The 17161-nt window shown below is 38.1% G+C and overlaps 1 protein-coding gene across 1 annotated transcript; it reads right to left on the bottom strand.

The window, feature by feature from the left end:
- Positions 1-1777: 1777 nt before the first annotated feature.
- Positions 1778-4690, bottom strand: nkx2.3 (NK2 homeobox 3). Its single transcript, XM_056272431.1, has 3 exons — positions 4551-4690; positions 4124-4442; positions 1778-2953 (listed from the first exon to the last, which is right to left on the bottom strand). The coding sequence occupies exons 2-3, from the start codon at positions 4434-4436 to the stop codon at positions 2328-2330; spliced, it is 939 nt and encodes a 312-aa protein (XP_056128406.1). The 5' UTR covers positions 4437-4442; positions 4551-4690; the 3' UTR covers positions 1778-2327.
- Between the last annotated feature and the right edge of the window lie 12471 nt (positions 4691-17161).

Here is a 17161-nt window from a genome sequence, read left to right as displayed (position 1 = left end):
CTTTTTCACTAGATGACAACCAGACTCCATTACTGCCCATATAAGGGCGCCTCCATTTCCATATGTGTTTTGAGTGATATGAACCATTATTTCCACAATTTTCATACAATTTATGAAGTAGACATCCTATTCAGAAGTAATATGAGAAGTTTGGCAGATTTTGATATGATTTCAACCTCTAAGAAACATAAAAAGAACACGCATGTGCGTTTTAGCTTCCTGCCACATCATATAATTTTTTTCTTTATATAAAAAAAAAAATTCAGACCTTTTTTTTTTTAATAATTGAATGGATGCTATCTTTTGAACTCTTGGAATGAAAACAAACTGAGGTTTCTACCCTTCTTTCATGATTTTTCATGTTCATCACTATTTCAAAATAAAGGTCTAAGAGTATGAAAATATTATTGTTGCAAATTGATAAATTACGGCTCCTCTGTAATTTATTTTGAAAATCAATCACCAAATATGGAAACTAGAGATTGTAAGCTTTCAAATGATATATAGTTTGTCAAGATTAGTCTAGGTTTAGTATAGGATATTACTGTTTTAAAAATGTAAAGAATTTGGGCCCACCGGTGGGCCCGTGACACTTAAGGTTAACTCATCAAAACAAGTTAAGCAATTTTCAACTTTTTTATTAGTTATACAAGATTCAAAAAAAGTTGTAAGTCTGTTTAATGTAATTTAAGTTGAAATGACTTAAACACCTAAGTTGATTGTACTTAAACAATTAAGGCAGCATTTTTTTTTTAAAGTGTAATCAAGTTTAATAAATCGGATTGATTTCATTAAGATTGCACAGTTGAAAGTAATTTTTAAGAGTCAGGATACAGTAAAAAAAAAACATTAATGTAAAAATTTTGCAGTGATTGAAATCTATCGAGATAAACGCTTGTGATTAAACATGATGTGTGTCATAGACTCTCCAGCTACATCCTATTACAACATGCAATGCCTTTTGCAGACAGGCTTTACTTGAGAAGATTGGGACCCGCCATTGGAGAAAGAAAGAAAGAAAGAAAGAAAGAAAGAAAGAAAGAAAGAAAGAAAGAAAGAAAGAAAGAAAGAAAGAAAGAAAGAAAGAAAGAAAGAAAGAAAGAAAGAAAGAAAGAAAGAGTGGGAAAAATGATATATTTAAATCTCCCTGGTCAGCATTGTTTGTTTGTTTATTTGAAACCAATTGCAGATAACCTATTTATTGTGAATTTTTTCTTACTCAAAATATGTCATACCTCAAATGCAGTTAGTCATGCTTATCAAAATAGGCCTACATAAACTTGTATCTTCTTGTCTGACAGGAAGTCAGGTTATTGAAATATCGAATAAAAGCAGTTTTATACCAGCACGATGTTCTCTGCTATAGTGTGCATAGGCTTTCTAAAAATCAAGTTATTGTCGTTTATTTTGTGAACCTTTGTCTTTGAAAAACTGAGGAACAAAAGTGAATGATCGGTTTAATTGTGCGCGTATTAATTTATGAGACGTCCGAGTCTCTCGTTAATATACGAACATATTCAATTGGTATTTAAATAATGTGTTTTGGAGACTTTTGAAATGCGCATTATAATATTTTAATTTATAATCAAATAAAACGTATTTCATACACGTCGTTTTGTTTAAAATACATTTTACCATGAACGAAACACTTTAAATTAATATTTAATATTGCAAGAACATTTTGACTGGTTATTAGGTTATTGCTCATGTAGGCCTATATAGCAATACCATTCGGAGAATGTTGGGGGAAATTTTGTCTGCACCTCTTATTGAAACATTTTCTTTTGTTTGCGTCTTGATTTGTATGTCTTTGATTTCTACCACTCACTCTCTTCTTTAAAAATTAAATGTTGTAACTTAAATGTTCTTTAAAACTAGACTCTTATATAACCGTGTTTCAAATATAGCCTAAATATTTTTAGCAGGACCTTTTAAAAATAAAGTTTACTGTTTTTTATTCTTTCAATGTGGGTTTGCACAAAATCATCACACACAGCGGATTGTCAATATTCGTAACATCTCTTAGGTAATAACTTTTCATCTGTAAGTGCAATGAATGAAAAAAAAAACAAATGTCTCTGAGTATGGATACAATGGTGCCAGTCTAATAGTTAGACCCGCGAATGTTCAGGGAGTATGTTGTCCAAATAGGTGGTCTAAATTGCTATGAATATTCATGTGCATTCGTTCAGCCATCATGGAAAGAAATTCACTCATGTTTATACTGAAAAGGTAGACTATACACGACCCTAGGCCTATAAAACATGGCTAACTTGTGTATATTGTAACGTTGTCATTTATTTACAGACGGCTGGGTTGCAATGGCACTACCATGCCCGAATCCCCTGCAGAGTCCCTTGGCACGCGGACACGGGGGTCCCTTGTGATGTTTGAGGTTGAGAATATGTTCCGAGGTTGTTCAGACTCATGCTCATCAGCGCGTTAGTGGATGTGTTAGCCGGGAGAGGTGGAAGGCTTGGGTATGTACAGCTGTAAGGGTTTGTGTAAGCGGCGTTGTTATAAGACGAATAGCCGTTATATGTGTACGGGCCTGGGTTCACCGCGTACGTGGCGTTGTAATTCTGCGATCCCGTTAAACACGGTTTGCCATCCCGGACCAGGACAGGCACCGCCACTCTCCTGGGCGGCGGCGGGTGATGGTGTCCTGCCATTTCCAGTGTTTTGTCTTGACGCTGTCGCTTGCATTTGTATCTGCGGTTCTGGAACCAAATTTTGACCTGCGTCGATGTCAGTTTCAGGGTACTCGCCAAATGTTCTCTCTCAGGAGCCGATAAATAGCGCTGTTGTTTGAAGCGCCGCTCGAGCTCAAAGACCTGCGCCTGACTGAAGAGCACCCGCGGCTTCCGACGCGTCCTCTGCCGCTGAGCGCGCTCCGTGTCCGAGTGCGCCTCGCCCTCACACTCCGGGGATCTGAGGATGGCACCGCAGCTTTCTAGAAAAACAGGAGACAACAAAGATCCAAAGCGAATCTGGTTAACTCTCACTTAACGTGATTCATACAAGCATTTCCTTGCATAAAAATATAGGCCTATGTATTGCGCATTACACGAGCTGAGTCTGCCTTTATACACAGACCAAATCACCCAGACATTATTTCAGAAATAATGAACAATAAAATAAAATTTAAATTATATTATCAAAATATGTAAAATACAGTCCATAGCTACACTGTAAAAAATATATTTTCATGATTTGTCATCACAACATTTTTTCTTTTGTCAAATCAACATGTGGTTGAGATAACAATTATGTTGAGTTTCTGTTGATTAAACCAATCTCCTTCATTGTATTAACTCTATTTTATTTCAATGAACTTAAAATTTTAAGGCTACCAGGTTACTTTTTTAAGTTAAACCAACAATATTTTTTTACAGCGTAGTAACTTTATCACTACCTTAAATCAACTAGAGAGAGTGCGTGAGTTAGTGCAAATTATGAATATGTGCAGTGGTCAATAGATTAGTCATATAGTGCAATAAATAAGTGGTCAGTCGATGTCATTTATATATATATTTTATATAGGCCTATATTTATGCATACAATGTCTTTGACAGGGTAAACCAAAACACAAAAAAACACAAATATAATACGATCATTCTAAATTTCACAACATGCAATATTCACATTAAATATTAGGCTTATTAAATAATACAGCTTCATCATTATTGTTTAACTTGAATATAATGACACTTTAACGAGGTTATTTGTTTTGACTTGCATTGAAGACGCATTAAAACAGGCCTAGGTTTCAAAGTTGCTTTTTGTACAATCACAAAAAAGTTTTTTCTTTTCTTTTCAAAACCATAATTTAACTTATTTGTCCCATTTTTGTGAAAGGTTGATATGCCTGTTTTATACATTTTAATGCTATAGTCAATGCAAATAATCATTTATGATAAAGCTGCATGATTCATTCCATTTTTAATATTTGTCAAAAATAATAATAACAACATTGTAGGCTAACAAACATAGCTACATTGACGCTTTCAATTATTCTGAATTTCTTCCTATAATATTCAGAGACACGTGCAAATCGAACTCCTCGTGCAGTTTCGAAAACGCAAATTCATTCTCGTCAGTTGTAAAACACAAAATCACCCACTCGTTTCGTGGTCCTCAAGTTCATCTTCAAGTTTAGTGTCGACGTGTCCCAGGCCCGGATGGACGAACATCGGAGGGGAAAGGCTGCTCTCCACTAAACTATCCTGCATGGAGAGAGAGTTCAGAAAAGACATCTTCTCCTCGTTCTCAGAGAAGCCGGGGCTGTCTCCACCTCCGAGAAAACAGGATGATGGTGCCTGAAATCTGTCCTGCAGTTCCGGATGCAGAGATTGAAGGTGTCGAGACTGTTGCTCCAGTTTCAGTATATCCTTCACAGAAAACGGCGTTGATGTAGCCGGGCTCGGAAGCATCATCAGGCGCTGTTGGATTACATCTACAATGTTATTCCTGATTCAACCGGCAGCTTCGAGAAGCAAAGCCCCTGTTGAACAATTGTTTAGATAAGGAACAATTTCAAGTAAACATACCTAAATGTGTCGATTAATCTCCCATTGTGTCATGGCTGCTTGATTTGCATGAAGAGAGGTGAGGACCGCCACTCGTCGGTGTGAAACTGTTGTGTGTGTTTTACTTGGAGTCCGGCAGCACAAGGCAGTTCTTCTGCCCGGTGATGTCACGTTACCGGGGCGGGATGTAATGATCCTTCCTACAATCCACAGAGGAAACGCATAGCCTATACAGTTTCAGCGCCTAATGTCTCACGATACTTTTTCGATATAGCTATACAGTGTAATTACATATCCTTTAAAAAAAAAAAAAAAGTTCTTCAACGGTTCTTATATTCTGAAGAAAAAAAAACATCATAATATCATGAACATGTTCTCTTTTTTTCTTTTCTTTTTTTAGCCTACACAATTTTGAGTTTGTTATACGATTCTTTGGAGATTAAAAAAAGTCTTTATATCACATTATAGTTTTTTGGGGGGTTTTTCAGATCAGTATTGATGATGGTTTTCTAAACTAGAAAAAGGTATTAATGGCACATCCATTTATTTAGGTTCTAATCGGAACCCTTTCATAAGACTGTGTCTGGATAATTCCAGTGTGTCACATGCAAGGTCCTTATGAAAATGTAAATCATGTTAAGTGATTCAGCCATGCTTTTATGCTCAATGCAAATTCATCTGTTCTGCACAATTTAAACAAAAAGCTTTGACCATGTCTAGACTGAAGATGTTGTCTTTACCTACACTCTAAATACTAAAGATTTACATGGTCACCAAAAAGAGTTTTAGCTTGATGCCATACGATAACCTGAAAAGAACTCAAAAAGTAGAGGTGCTTTAAAGAACCCATAAAACTCATCCTAATAACCTATATTATGACATCAAGAGTTTTATGTTATATAATTTCCAATGAAGCATATATACCTCAATACATAACCACCAAAAAAGGTTCTATAGTAAGAAGAGACTGATCCCAAGTTGCTGATGATAATTAAAGAACTATTAACTTATTTGTATTACTTTTTTTTTTTTATGAACGCATCTTCTATGAGTTTTCTCTGGAGTGGACGCTTATCCTGCTGCTACTATTATCCCGTTTAAATCTGACCTGCCCCACACTTGTGTGCCATTAGACAGTCAAGCTGGAGCAAAAACAGCTGCAGACCTTTGACAATTAAGAAGCAAGCGGATTTAAACATAACTTTGTTTGTCTGTGAGAGACAAATGATGTGTGTGTGTGTGTGTGTGTGTGTGTGTGTGTGTGTGTGTGTGTGTGTGTGTGTGTGTGTGTGTGTGTGTGTAAGAGAGAGAGAGAGAGGGGGGGGGGGGGGGGGGCTTAACGTATAGTTCTCTAAAAATAAATAAGGGGGACATAGTGGTCAGACATAATGTTTTTTTGTTTTTATTTTTTTGAGCACAAGTTTTAAGTTCAAAGAAGCCGATTCTGTGTTAATAGAGAATTTTAATCTAATCTTGATTCCAGATGTGGATTCTAGATTTATCTTCTGCATCATCATTATTATTATTATTAGGCTACTGATTCTCGTTTAATTTTTTTTTTTTTTTTTTTTTTTTTTTTTGTCCTTAGAACACAATTCCCTCTTCACTTCTCCAAAGGTTGTACGCATAATAAATAATTCAACATTTACCTTTGGGTTTTGATTACATTTTGCGTAAGTGGGTAGAAATAACAATGATAATTAAACATTGTCATCAATCTAAAAAAAAATGCTGGGTTGTTTCAACCCATGTTTGGGTCAAATACGGACAAACCGTTGGGTTTCAAAATTTAATTAAAAAATGTAAACCAATGGTGGGGGTTGTCCATATTTGACCCATGAAACAACCCAGCATTTTTAGTGTGTCACTAAAAGGAATATTACACATAACCATGTGTCCCACCCCAATCCATCTTGTTAATGGCCGATTTAAACATGACAAAATAGTCTTCATTTCAAAATATTAATCCTCAGCAATTTTGGAGACCCGAGTGCTTCCTTTACGCCTTATAATAAGAAAGAGAAACTGTAGGCCTACGTTTATATATATATATATATATATATATATATATATATATATATATATATATATATATATATATATATATATATATATATATACATATATTCTTTTCTGTATTACCAGCCATGTATCGATCACTTATTGTGAGGAGGGCGCGCAGGAAACCTGTTTGAGGGCGCAATGATGCGCAACGGTGTCTCTCTGAGCTTCTGCTCCGGCGCCAGAGACAAAAGCCTGCCAGAGACTAAGAAGAGGAGAGAAGAAAAGGAAAGAGAGACGAGATTATCTCATCCGTTAGCTATCAACAGTGCTGTTTAGATCAGCTTTGTGTCCTCCCGTCCCAAGACTAATGAGTCAAGAGGAAAGTCGGAGTGGTGGGCTTCTAGCTTTTCTTAAGAACTGATGGCAAGGTACATTATTTTCATGATATTTGCTGTAATTCAGTCTTTAATCATTGCCTTGATTTACTGAAATAGCATTTGATGCTTGCTTGCTGGTTTAGTTGTTGAACAGCATTCTGCACAGGACAGTCGGCTGTATGACACACACATGCTGTTAAATTATTGGTGGACTTACAGGCAGAGGGCCTAACTTTTTGTTTGGATTTGTGATTTATTGCAAGGTTCATGAAAGGCTTTAGATTTCCATCCTCAGAAAGATCAGTTCCAGCTTTTTTTTATCAGCACCGCACTTATCTTATATAGTTTTCAAAATGTTTTTCATGCATCATGATAACTTCATGTGTGCTGAGTGCTGAGTGCTGACCCAATGACAAACACCAAATACATTTTGGTCACGTTTAGATGACAAAACGCGGATTACACAAAAAATAAAAGATTAAAAATGATGTTTAGGCAGGTTTAGGCAGGTACATGAGCTTTGTGTCCGATCACAGGATTTGGATGTTGTCGCGTGTTTTTATCTGATCTTTGCCCCACACACGACTAAAGTGTGTGAGTGTTTTGTCTGGTTAATAGCACCATTAGGATGAGGAGAGTCTCAGTCAAGCATGAAGCCAAGCTGACCGTGAAGAGCGCATGTCTGCACAGGACTCTCCTCTGGGGTCTCCAGTGTCCTGATGGATAGACATATTGATGATATCAACATCGGAAAGTAACAATAACGGAAACGCTTCCGTTTGGTTTATCCAATTATCCGACTTATGTGGCTGTAGTCAGTGGTAATGTTATAATCATCAGTGAGATTAATATTATAAAACAGAATAAGGTCGAAAACAATTACACATAAACAAACACCACATCAAGGTATTTTATAAATTCTCGTTGCGCATGAATTAAATTAAATGTTTCTGTATCAGTTTGGAAAAATATTGGCATCTGTTTTTATATTATAGGCTATTATATTTTATATTATATTATATTATATTTTAACTTCGCTTCGCACACTTAAATTGCGTATTCATCTAAATGAAGTGCAAAATTATTATTACTGCAATACATTACAACGAAAGTAATTTCAAGGGTCAGATCAGAACAACTGCGTTTTCACTTTTTACAATATCGCATGCCTTAATGGGTTGGGTGATATAGTTTTTACGACTTTTTAAAATTGAAATGATAAAATGACCTTTAGCTACATGCATATCTTATATTTATTTAACTATTTTGAGTATTTCATATCTTATTATCATGCCTATTCATTTTATCAATTTACTTGTTTGCAGGATATTATATAATTTTAAATGTTCAGACAGTTAATTCTATCTGTAAAAAACACATTTCCTTAGCATATAAGTAAACGATTTATTGTCAAGATATTGCTGCTCCTTACCGTTTATTGTGCTCTATTTGTTGTCAGTTTTATGTTCACTCTTGGAGTTTTATTTTGGTTATAATTTCCCTTTCCATGTTCGAGTGCAAATATGATTTATATTGTAGGCTATTCCTTCAACTATAGTGCGGCACAGCATACTCGTATAAAACATCTTTGTCCACTAATTGAATGCTGTCATGCATTTATCTTAAATTCCCCAACCCTCCAAAATGTTGATGGTGCATGCTTCAGTGTTTAAGCATCAAAGTTTAATTTTAGTATTTAATAAAAATAAAAATAAAACATACTGCACCCAAACCATAGATACTGGTTGCGTGCCGATGCCAGTCCTAAAAAAAAATAAAAAAAAAGTTATAAGCCTATGTTTATATGAAGGAAGAGCCTGTTTCCTGGACCTAACAAAACCCAGGCCTGAGCACCATGACAGTGAGGCGGTCAGAAGAGGGAGGGAGAGGGCAATAGATCATCTTCATCTGGACACTGACTGAGGTTAGATGTAGAGGTACCATAAGTGGGTCAAGGGCCTGCGTCTTTTCGGACCTTCAACTGCTCATTGACATCACAACATTCTGTGCAAACTCAAATCCAGCGAATGCTGTGAACAGCAGGAGAGTGTTTAGGCTCACATCCAAAGTCTGTGAGAATAAAAAGTGAATTCATGTTTATGAGTTTTGACTCGAGTGAGAATATGTTTTGATGAATATCTGCTTTGTATGAATATAACTCAGTGTTTAAAATTCATAGCTATTTTAGGTTTTGTCGAATTGGTGGGTAATTCCTATGAACACATAGCCCACGATCCCATTTGGACAAGCTGATGTTCATGCCATGTTGTAGGCTAATTACCATATTCTGAACTGTAAAAAGCCGATCAAGTGCTTGTAGAACTTGTAATTACAACGTGAAAATTCATAATTTTATGAGAGCTACGACTTGTACCACCTGACCACTGCGGATTTAAAGTGTGTTTGACTTGAAGCGGCGCTGTGCAGACCGATCGGTGTATGACATCAAAGTACCGCGAGAGCGATTCGAAAGCATTCGGAGCTTTATTTATGGTAATTATCACACGCATGAACGCAGCATTAGGCTACACCTCGAATGTTTAGAGATGGGGTTAGGGCGGACCTTCATGCTCACATTTTTTTTTTCTAATAATTGTAGGCTACATTTTTGTACTATGTAGGAATTCATACAAAATCGCCAACTCTTATAAGTTTTCCCATTAGATCAAGTTGAATTTACTGTAGGCTAAAGGCAGCTGTGGTTGTCAGACCTTTACCGTAAAAAGCAGGCTATGGCAGCAACATTTTAGATTTACGGATTACAGTAACATTAACAGTAAAAAAAAAACTGTATATTTCGTTAACTGATAGAATGATAATGAACTAACTTAATGAAGTAGCTACTAAAATCTGTTTTGTGATACAGTGGCGACTGACAAAACACATACGGTAATAATGAGAACACCAAATGTAAAAATTCAAAGCTCAGCTTTTCCAGAAGCTGGTTCACGGTCTCATCATGGTAACACACATGCCACTAAAATAATCCATTGAACATTACTTTAACAACATAAGAACATAAAACACTAATGTAGCCATAACTGACAATTAAAAAAAACGAATGTCAAAGTACGGATTTTCCACTGTAAATTATTTGATGACATGTTCTTTTTCACTTGCAAAACGGTACATTGAGGAGTATTTTATGTTTTTATGTGATGTATTTTATTTGAATTGTTCCATTTTACTAAAGGTTTAATTATCAGGTTTTTCTTTAACCGTTATAATTATGATCATGTTTTTAAAGCAAACCCAGGTATAGGCTCGTTCGCAGTGGCCAACAGGAAGAAATTTCCTCGCACGGTTCTCAGCAGGCCCAGAAAACCTTCCATATAAACACAACACGTATCTGAGGAGGTGCAGATCCTGTTGGGTCCCGGAAGGTGAGTCTTATCAGCTCCTGGTTTCAGTGCCGTGTGCTGCGCCAGGCCTTGAGACCTCGCCTGGAACCATTGTGCATCTGACCCAGCCGTATGACTGATAGCCTTCCCCGTTTCTGCCTCAGACGGGGGGGAGGAAAGGAGGGAGGCGAGGCACTGCAGCACCAGACATTCCCTGTCACACCACAGCTCTGAGTTAGGGAGGTCTGGTCTGGAAGCCCGCTGACGGAAGTCAGGCCAGGAGAAATCCACAGAGCCCCTCTTGGGACTAATAAATTAGACAGCTGTATTTTCCCTCATGGCCTTAACCCCGCAGGTGTGTGTTTGTATACATGTGCGCAAATTACCGAGCGTTTAGCCCGTAATGTGTGTGACCTACGCCGCTGGTAATGTGGTGAGAGAGGAAGGCCGTAACCTAAATATTCGATTACGACAGACAGCGGTGATTAAGACGCAGCGAAGCCACCGTCTTCGAGTGGGATGTGAACGGCTAGATTTCCTCTTCTTTTTTTTTTGTCTAAACATTCCCTGGGCCGTGCCAGAGAGGCTAAAATAAAAGGAAAGGTTGCTTCGAGTTCATCTGACCGCTGGTATGCGCACAGTTTACAAAGATTGTCATTCAAACAATAATACAATTAATTTTATTCAGATTTATATGTTGTTCATTTGGGGATGCACACCACATGACCTTCCACTGGATAAACATGTTGCGAGCGGGGAGCCTGTGTTACTCAGAGCAGCCAGTGTGGCGTCTCCCATCAAACTGACAATTTGTTTCTATTCGAGCATGAGATCCCATTCATTCGCCGTCGCAGCTGTAAATAAAAGCCAAGCTCGTTTCTGCTCCTACATTTTCCTTGGGTTTTTGGAACGGCTCGTTTCTGTTGGGAAATATACAGTTTGTGACCAGCCTCTAACATCGCAGTCCTGGGAATCCCTTGGTTTGTGTAAGCAGGCCTTTAACTTGTTCACAGAACAAGGTTTTCTCAAAGTTAGGCCTATATGAAAAAAAAAAAAAAGCTCTTCCAGTAATATTAACAGAACGTTTTTATCGAAAGTTATCTGGTCTTTCATAACGGTTCAGACCGGGTTTGGTTGTAACACTTTTTGTTTCAGCATCTGTAACTCACGAAATTTTTTAGCAAGATTTCTCACACTTTTGTACAATGTACCCACATTTTTGGACTAAAGGCCCCCGATTCAGACCTCTGTAAGAATATCGCAGCCCTTATGAGTTGATTTCAAATACATGTTGTGGCTTTGTTACAATGTAATATGTAACACATGCTGGGGTAACTTGTAACAATTAGACAAAAGAAGCAAAAACAGAAGCAGCAATATGCTTCAAAATCCAAAAGAACAATACAAAACAATGTCTCTCTTTCTGTGACTGATCATATCTCAAATCTCAAATCCATATGACTCTTAGATTATCCCTGATTGGTGGAATTGGTGGTTACAACTCTTACAACCATCCCCCATCGCCCCCTACATCACTCTTTAAGAAGAACATTTTAAGAAACATTTTCAGTTGGACGTTACTCTAATGTTTTTTAACCTTTTTAGATGACATTCAAAAGTGAATGATACATGATAAAATAGAGAAAACATTCCCTTAATGTTTCCTTTTTTCCAAGAAAACATTTTTAAAAAGAAAAACAAAAGGGTACTTTCGGAAATTATGTTTTCATATCAATGTCTCAACATATTAAAGTCGAAAGACTCGTTGAGATCACATTTAATACCTCGAATGTCTATTTGTTTGGCTTCTGAAAGAAATGGCATTATGACAGTGTGACGGACGAAAAGAGAAGCAGGCATGTGGGAGGACGCCTCTTCCCAGTGTTCAGATTTGGTTGATTCTTCAATTGATGGTTATTTCTTCCTTTTGTTTAATGGAATGACTTCTTTTTGTTTAATGGAGATCACATTTGCAATTACTCAACATATATTGAGTATATATCAGATTTATTCCCTTGAACGTCTATATTTGCTTGGCTTCTTAAGAAAAAAAAAATGACAGCGTGAAGGACGAAAAGAGGAGATCTCAGAAGTATTCATAGCAGACATGTAGGAACTTGCAATCTTCCATGTTGTCGGGCGCTGTGATTGCGATGGATCTCTTTCACTGCCGTGACTACTATTTATTGCTGAATAATCAGAAGTAGACCATAATAGATGTGGTTTCTTGTCAAATTTGCTTTGCAAATATTTGTGATGAAACATTTGTCAGAACTGCTAAATCAAACCAGCATAAATGTGTGATTTCACAACCTCTAAGGATCATGGCAAAAGGACACAGTTTGTTGTGTTTCAATCCCGGCGTTCTCTAAATCTGGTGACTGAAGTAAATAAAGGCGAATTGTGGACAGCTGCATGTATCAGCTGGGTTTCTGCTGACATTATGACATGTTTGTGGTGAAGTATGAATTAAGACAATGTTTGTACGGTCCTTTCGTGTATGTTTATTTGTTCTTTTCAATAAGACGTAAACCAATTGGTGGCAGCAGACTTGTAGACATGAGGTTGCACTTCCTCCCATTGTTTAAAACGGTCAGATCGAAAAGTAGTCGAGGTCACAATTGGAAGAAAAGGGAACATCTGTTCAGTGTGGACAAGCGTACACATATCTGTGTTTTGCTACAATGAAAGTCATACAAGTAAATGTGTTCGGCCTTTAATAAATAGGGTGTGACTTGGTCTGTTTGAACTGTAATGGATTAGCCTTTCAATGAGTAATGACACTCTAATCGCACTTAACAGCACTTATGCATCATACTTTTATTCATATTGACATACAGGGCTGTAACCACCATTGACAGAGGAGGACACCTTTTCTCAGGGTTCAGATTAGTTCTGATTTGGTTGATTCTTCAGTTCAGTTGATGGTTATATCTTCAATATTTATGTCCCGAGGGTTGATTAATTGTAGATTTGAACAACTTCTTTTTGTTTAATGAAGATCACATTTACAATGTCTAGATAATGCTTTTCAAGTGCCTGGTATTTTTTACTCTTGTCACCTTCCAGAGTTTCAATGTAAACTATAAAAACACGATAAAAGTATTAATTCAATAACATTTAAAGCTATGATGAGCTAAAGTGGAAGTAAAATAAACAAATAATTTGTAATATTATTTATTTTATATTTCATATTTACACAAATGCCCCACAGTTGTATAGTGTCGCTTCCACCACATGCAACAAATTTGCCCCAGTAACAGTTTTTATATACTTTTTAATATATTTTGTACAAGTTAGTATATACTTGGTTACCAAATAGAGTGAGAAGAAAAATCAAGGTAAATATCACTTATAAACAGAATATGATATTCTGCATAGTTTCAAATTGAGATTCAAAATATGCATAAAAAAAGAAAATATGGTTTAATTGTGTATATTTAGGAGACATGATAGTTGGGAAATTACCCTTAGCAAGAGTCTGTCTATCTAAATAAATAAATAAATAATGTTACTTAAAATAAAATAAAATATATAAATTCAGCGTGAAAATAAAAACGAATAAAAAATGACACAATTTAATATATGTATATGCTAAAACATTGCCAGTAATTGAAGAAACATCCCATTATGTTGATGTGAATGGCTGAATTGTTTCATGTCAAACATGTTATTAAATTAAATAAACAAACTAGAGTTATAATGAGTGTGTGTGTGTGTGTGTGCACTAAAATAGCCATAGGGCCAAACATGGCCATAGTTAAAGAAACATCCTATTACATTTTTTGCCTTGATAATGCAGTTACATTGAGATACAAAGAGTTTCGGTGCTGTCAGATGAAATATGTCGTTGGACACAACTACACCGTATCTCTTACCAACATGTCTCTCACAACCTGCCCACTCTGGGTCTCCTGCAACATTTTTTCTACCCCTCTTTCTTTCTTCTTTTCTCTCTGTCTTTTTAAAGAATGACTCATGATATTTAACCTGGCCTACTTACTGAGCTCCACCTATAGCTGCTCTCTTTTGCTCTCTTTTTTAATACGAACGTCTCGGGTCCGCAAACTCAGAATGCAGTGAAGGAAAAACATGGTGGTCTTTCAGTCAAGTCCATCAAACAGAATTGACGAAACCGGCGACAGAAAACAAAATAACCGACATGGAGTCTGAAAAAGGCCCTCACTCAGCGAGGTGCGCTGACCCTTAGCAGGGAGGCTAATGTAACACGTGAACAACACGAGAAGGTCCTGCGCTGGAATGTCGCTCTGTGTACATGTTTGGTATGAGTTGCTGACTTCCCGTCATGGTCCATGCGTGGTTTTGAAGTCAGGAAGACTTCTCAAATTCTACCTTTGAACGCTGTGTCGTGTATGTTTGGTGTTTTTTTTGTGTGTGTTTTTTTTTTTTTTTGGAGTCCATCAGAATGAAGCTGATCATGTGTTAATTCAGTATTTCAGATGTTTGTTGATGTTATTCCAAACTTCTAATGTTGTAATGTTTTCTCGGGTCTCAATGCATGTTCTTTGATATGGTATTGGCTGACTGAAGCTGCAAACGATTCCCCGGAAGGCACTTGTGTCATTGCTTCTGTGCTCTCAGCCTCTCTCTCTTTCTCGGTCCGTCCCCAGGCCAACAAACCTTGTGCTGGAAGCTTTAAATCCCATAATTACAAAGCTGACAGTTAACACACAGGTAAGATACGCTTACTGACCGGCAAAGAATGCAAACATCTTCTGCATGGGGTTGAGAGAGACAGTGAGATGGATGGAGGGCATTCTGCAGGTGTAGAAGTTACTCCTCCATATCTCCTAGGGGTTGTGGGGGCTTATAGATCCATGACAGCTTGGTTTGCCCAACAGAAAACTGAGATCTTATCCTAAATCATTATCTGTATTATCTTATATCTATTTGCCATGAGCATTATGCTTATTATATAATGCAGAAGTCTCTCGAAAATACTTCACTACTAGTATGCAAAACACAGTACGCCAAAAGAATAGTATGCAAAAAACAGTACGCCAAAAGAATAGTATGTCTGAATTCATGCGGTCACGTAATGAACGTAATCACGTAATGTCTGAGTAGGTACATTTGAATTTGAACTTATTGATGACCGTTAAAAGGTATGTTCTATGTAGATGTGTGTATGAATGTAATCCGGGCGGACGTAGGCCTACTACATCCGCCATTTTGTCATTATCAGTAGAAGTAGAAGATCATCCACTTTTCGCCTACTGTTCTGGCTGCATCCGAAATCGCATACTCCCTTGAGTAGGTACTTATTTTGAATAAGTAATTACTTCACAAAAGCTACAAATTATGTTCTATGAATGCATGTATGAATGTAATCTGGAAGTACTACATTCACCATGTTGTAATTATCATGTGACCTACCAGCAGTTGTGTGGCATCACTGCCATTCATAAATCCTCTCCCGTGGCCTCATGGGAAACTAAGTGTCCATCGAATAAGGCCCTGTCCCAAATGGAACCCTAAGCACTCGCGGTCTTCCTCTGAGTCCGCACTTTCGCGACGTAACGCCGCTTTGAATGTCGGGAAGAAGTCTGCTGTGGAGTCCGCATCAGCGCGGGCTCGCAAAAGTGCGCATCAAGGGCGCAAATCTACCGCAGAGGGGGCGCTCACGAGCACCCTTCTGAGATCTAAAAATGACAAATGGGACACACTGCGGTCTCACGGACTCACGGACACGCGCACGCGGCAGCCATTGTAAGTCCACAAGACCGAAAGTGCACATGAAGTGTGCCATTTGGGATTGGGCCTAAACACTTCAGAATCTCGACGGAAGTAGCGGGTCATCCGGGTACTTTTTGCCTACTCTTTTATGAGTAGCCTACTGTGAATTCGGAAACTTCTTTTGTCACATAGGCTATTGTTTTCAGTGTTTTTTTGTTGGTTTTTTACTGTTTGACACATAGGCCTAGTTCTTTGCGTAGGCTAGGCTACTTTTTTTAAACATAGCCTACAGTAGGGATTTTGGACGCAGCGATAGTATTCGAAAAACACGGATACACGCTTCAGAATCTCGTCGGAAGTAGGTCATCCCGGGGACTTGTTTTTCGAATACTATCGCTGCGTCCGAAATCGAATACTTCCATACTGTAGTAGCCTATTCTTGATGGAACCACATGCCAATAAATAACCTTTATTTTTAAGAGTGATAGTGGGAAAATGAAAGTGTTGTTCTCTTACGAGAGGTTCTCTCGTATTGCGTAAGCTAGCTTACGCTGCGGGAAAGATTCATCTTTGCTGAGAGTTTGAAGCCAAAAAATTATTTCATAATTTGTATCCATTGACAACGCAGTTCCTCTGCGGCAGACCTAGAGCAGGCTAGCTAGCAGCTCATTGGTTTGCTCAGAGAGAACTGCTTAAGCCTATGGGAAAGCGGGGCTGAACCCGCTGCCAATGAGAGGCGCCCGCGCGCTCATTGCATCATGGCCCGCCAGAATGGGCGTAGCTATGGTGTATATAACAGTCTCTCCCAGGCTTATATGTTAATTCATTTCATCTTCAGCGAGCTACACGCTTCTGCTGTCCTGAGAAAAGCCGTCGCCGTCGAGAAGGCATCACTCTAGCGAGCTCCCGGACCCTGAAGAAGCCGGCCGTCTTCGCCACCTTCAGCCGCCCTGCAAGCTAGCGCCATCCGACGACTGTATCCTTTTTCTCTATATCTAAAAGAGTCGAGCGTCTTTTTAAAGATGTCTCGTTTTTCCTGCGGCTCTTGCCGCGCTCCTCTCGAGGACGGAGACCGCCACGTCATTTGCGCTCTCTGCCTGGGACTCGAGCACGCAGAACTCGCCCTCGCGGATGGAGAGCCTGCCGTTGTCGTCCCTGCGGGCACGACTTCTGGCGGCAAAATCCGCTCCCGCGCCGCCTCTCTCTTCGCCGC

This window comes from Rhinichthys klamathensis, unplaced genomic scaffold (assembly GCF_029890125.1).
Source record: "Rhinichthys klamathensis goyatoka isolate OS25496 unplaced genomic scaffold, OSU_Roscu_1.1 h1tg000338l_1, whole genome shotgun sequence".
Classification (NCBI taxonomy): domain Eukaryota; kingdom Metazoa; phylum Chordata; class Actinopteri; order Cypriniformes; family Leuciscidae; genus Rhinichthys; species Rhinichthys klamathensis.
Note: the sequence above shows the minus strand (reverse complement) of the source record. Positions and strands in the feature narration are given on the sequence as shown.

Bases quoted from the DNA above. Each gene is read 5' to 3' on its own strand.
- nkx2.3 (XM_056272431.1), bottom strand. From the start codon at position 4,436: ATGATGCTTCCGAGCCCGGCTACATCAACGCCGTTTTCTGTGAAGGAT. The intron at 2,954-4,123 runs GTGGGTGATTTT...CTGTTTTTCTAG, and splicing joins ACTTGAGGACCACGAAACGA to AAAGCTGCGGTGCCATCCTC.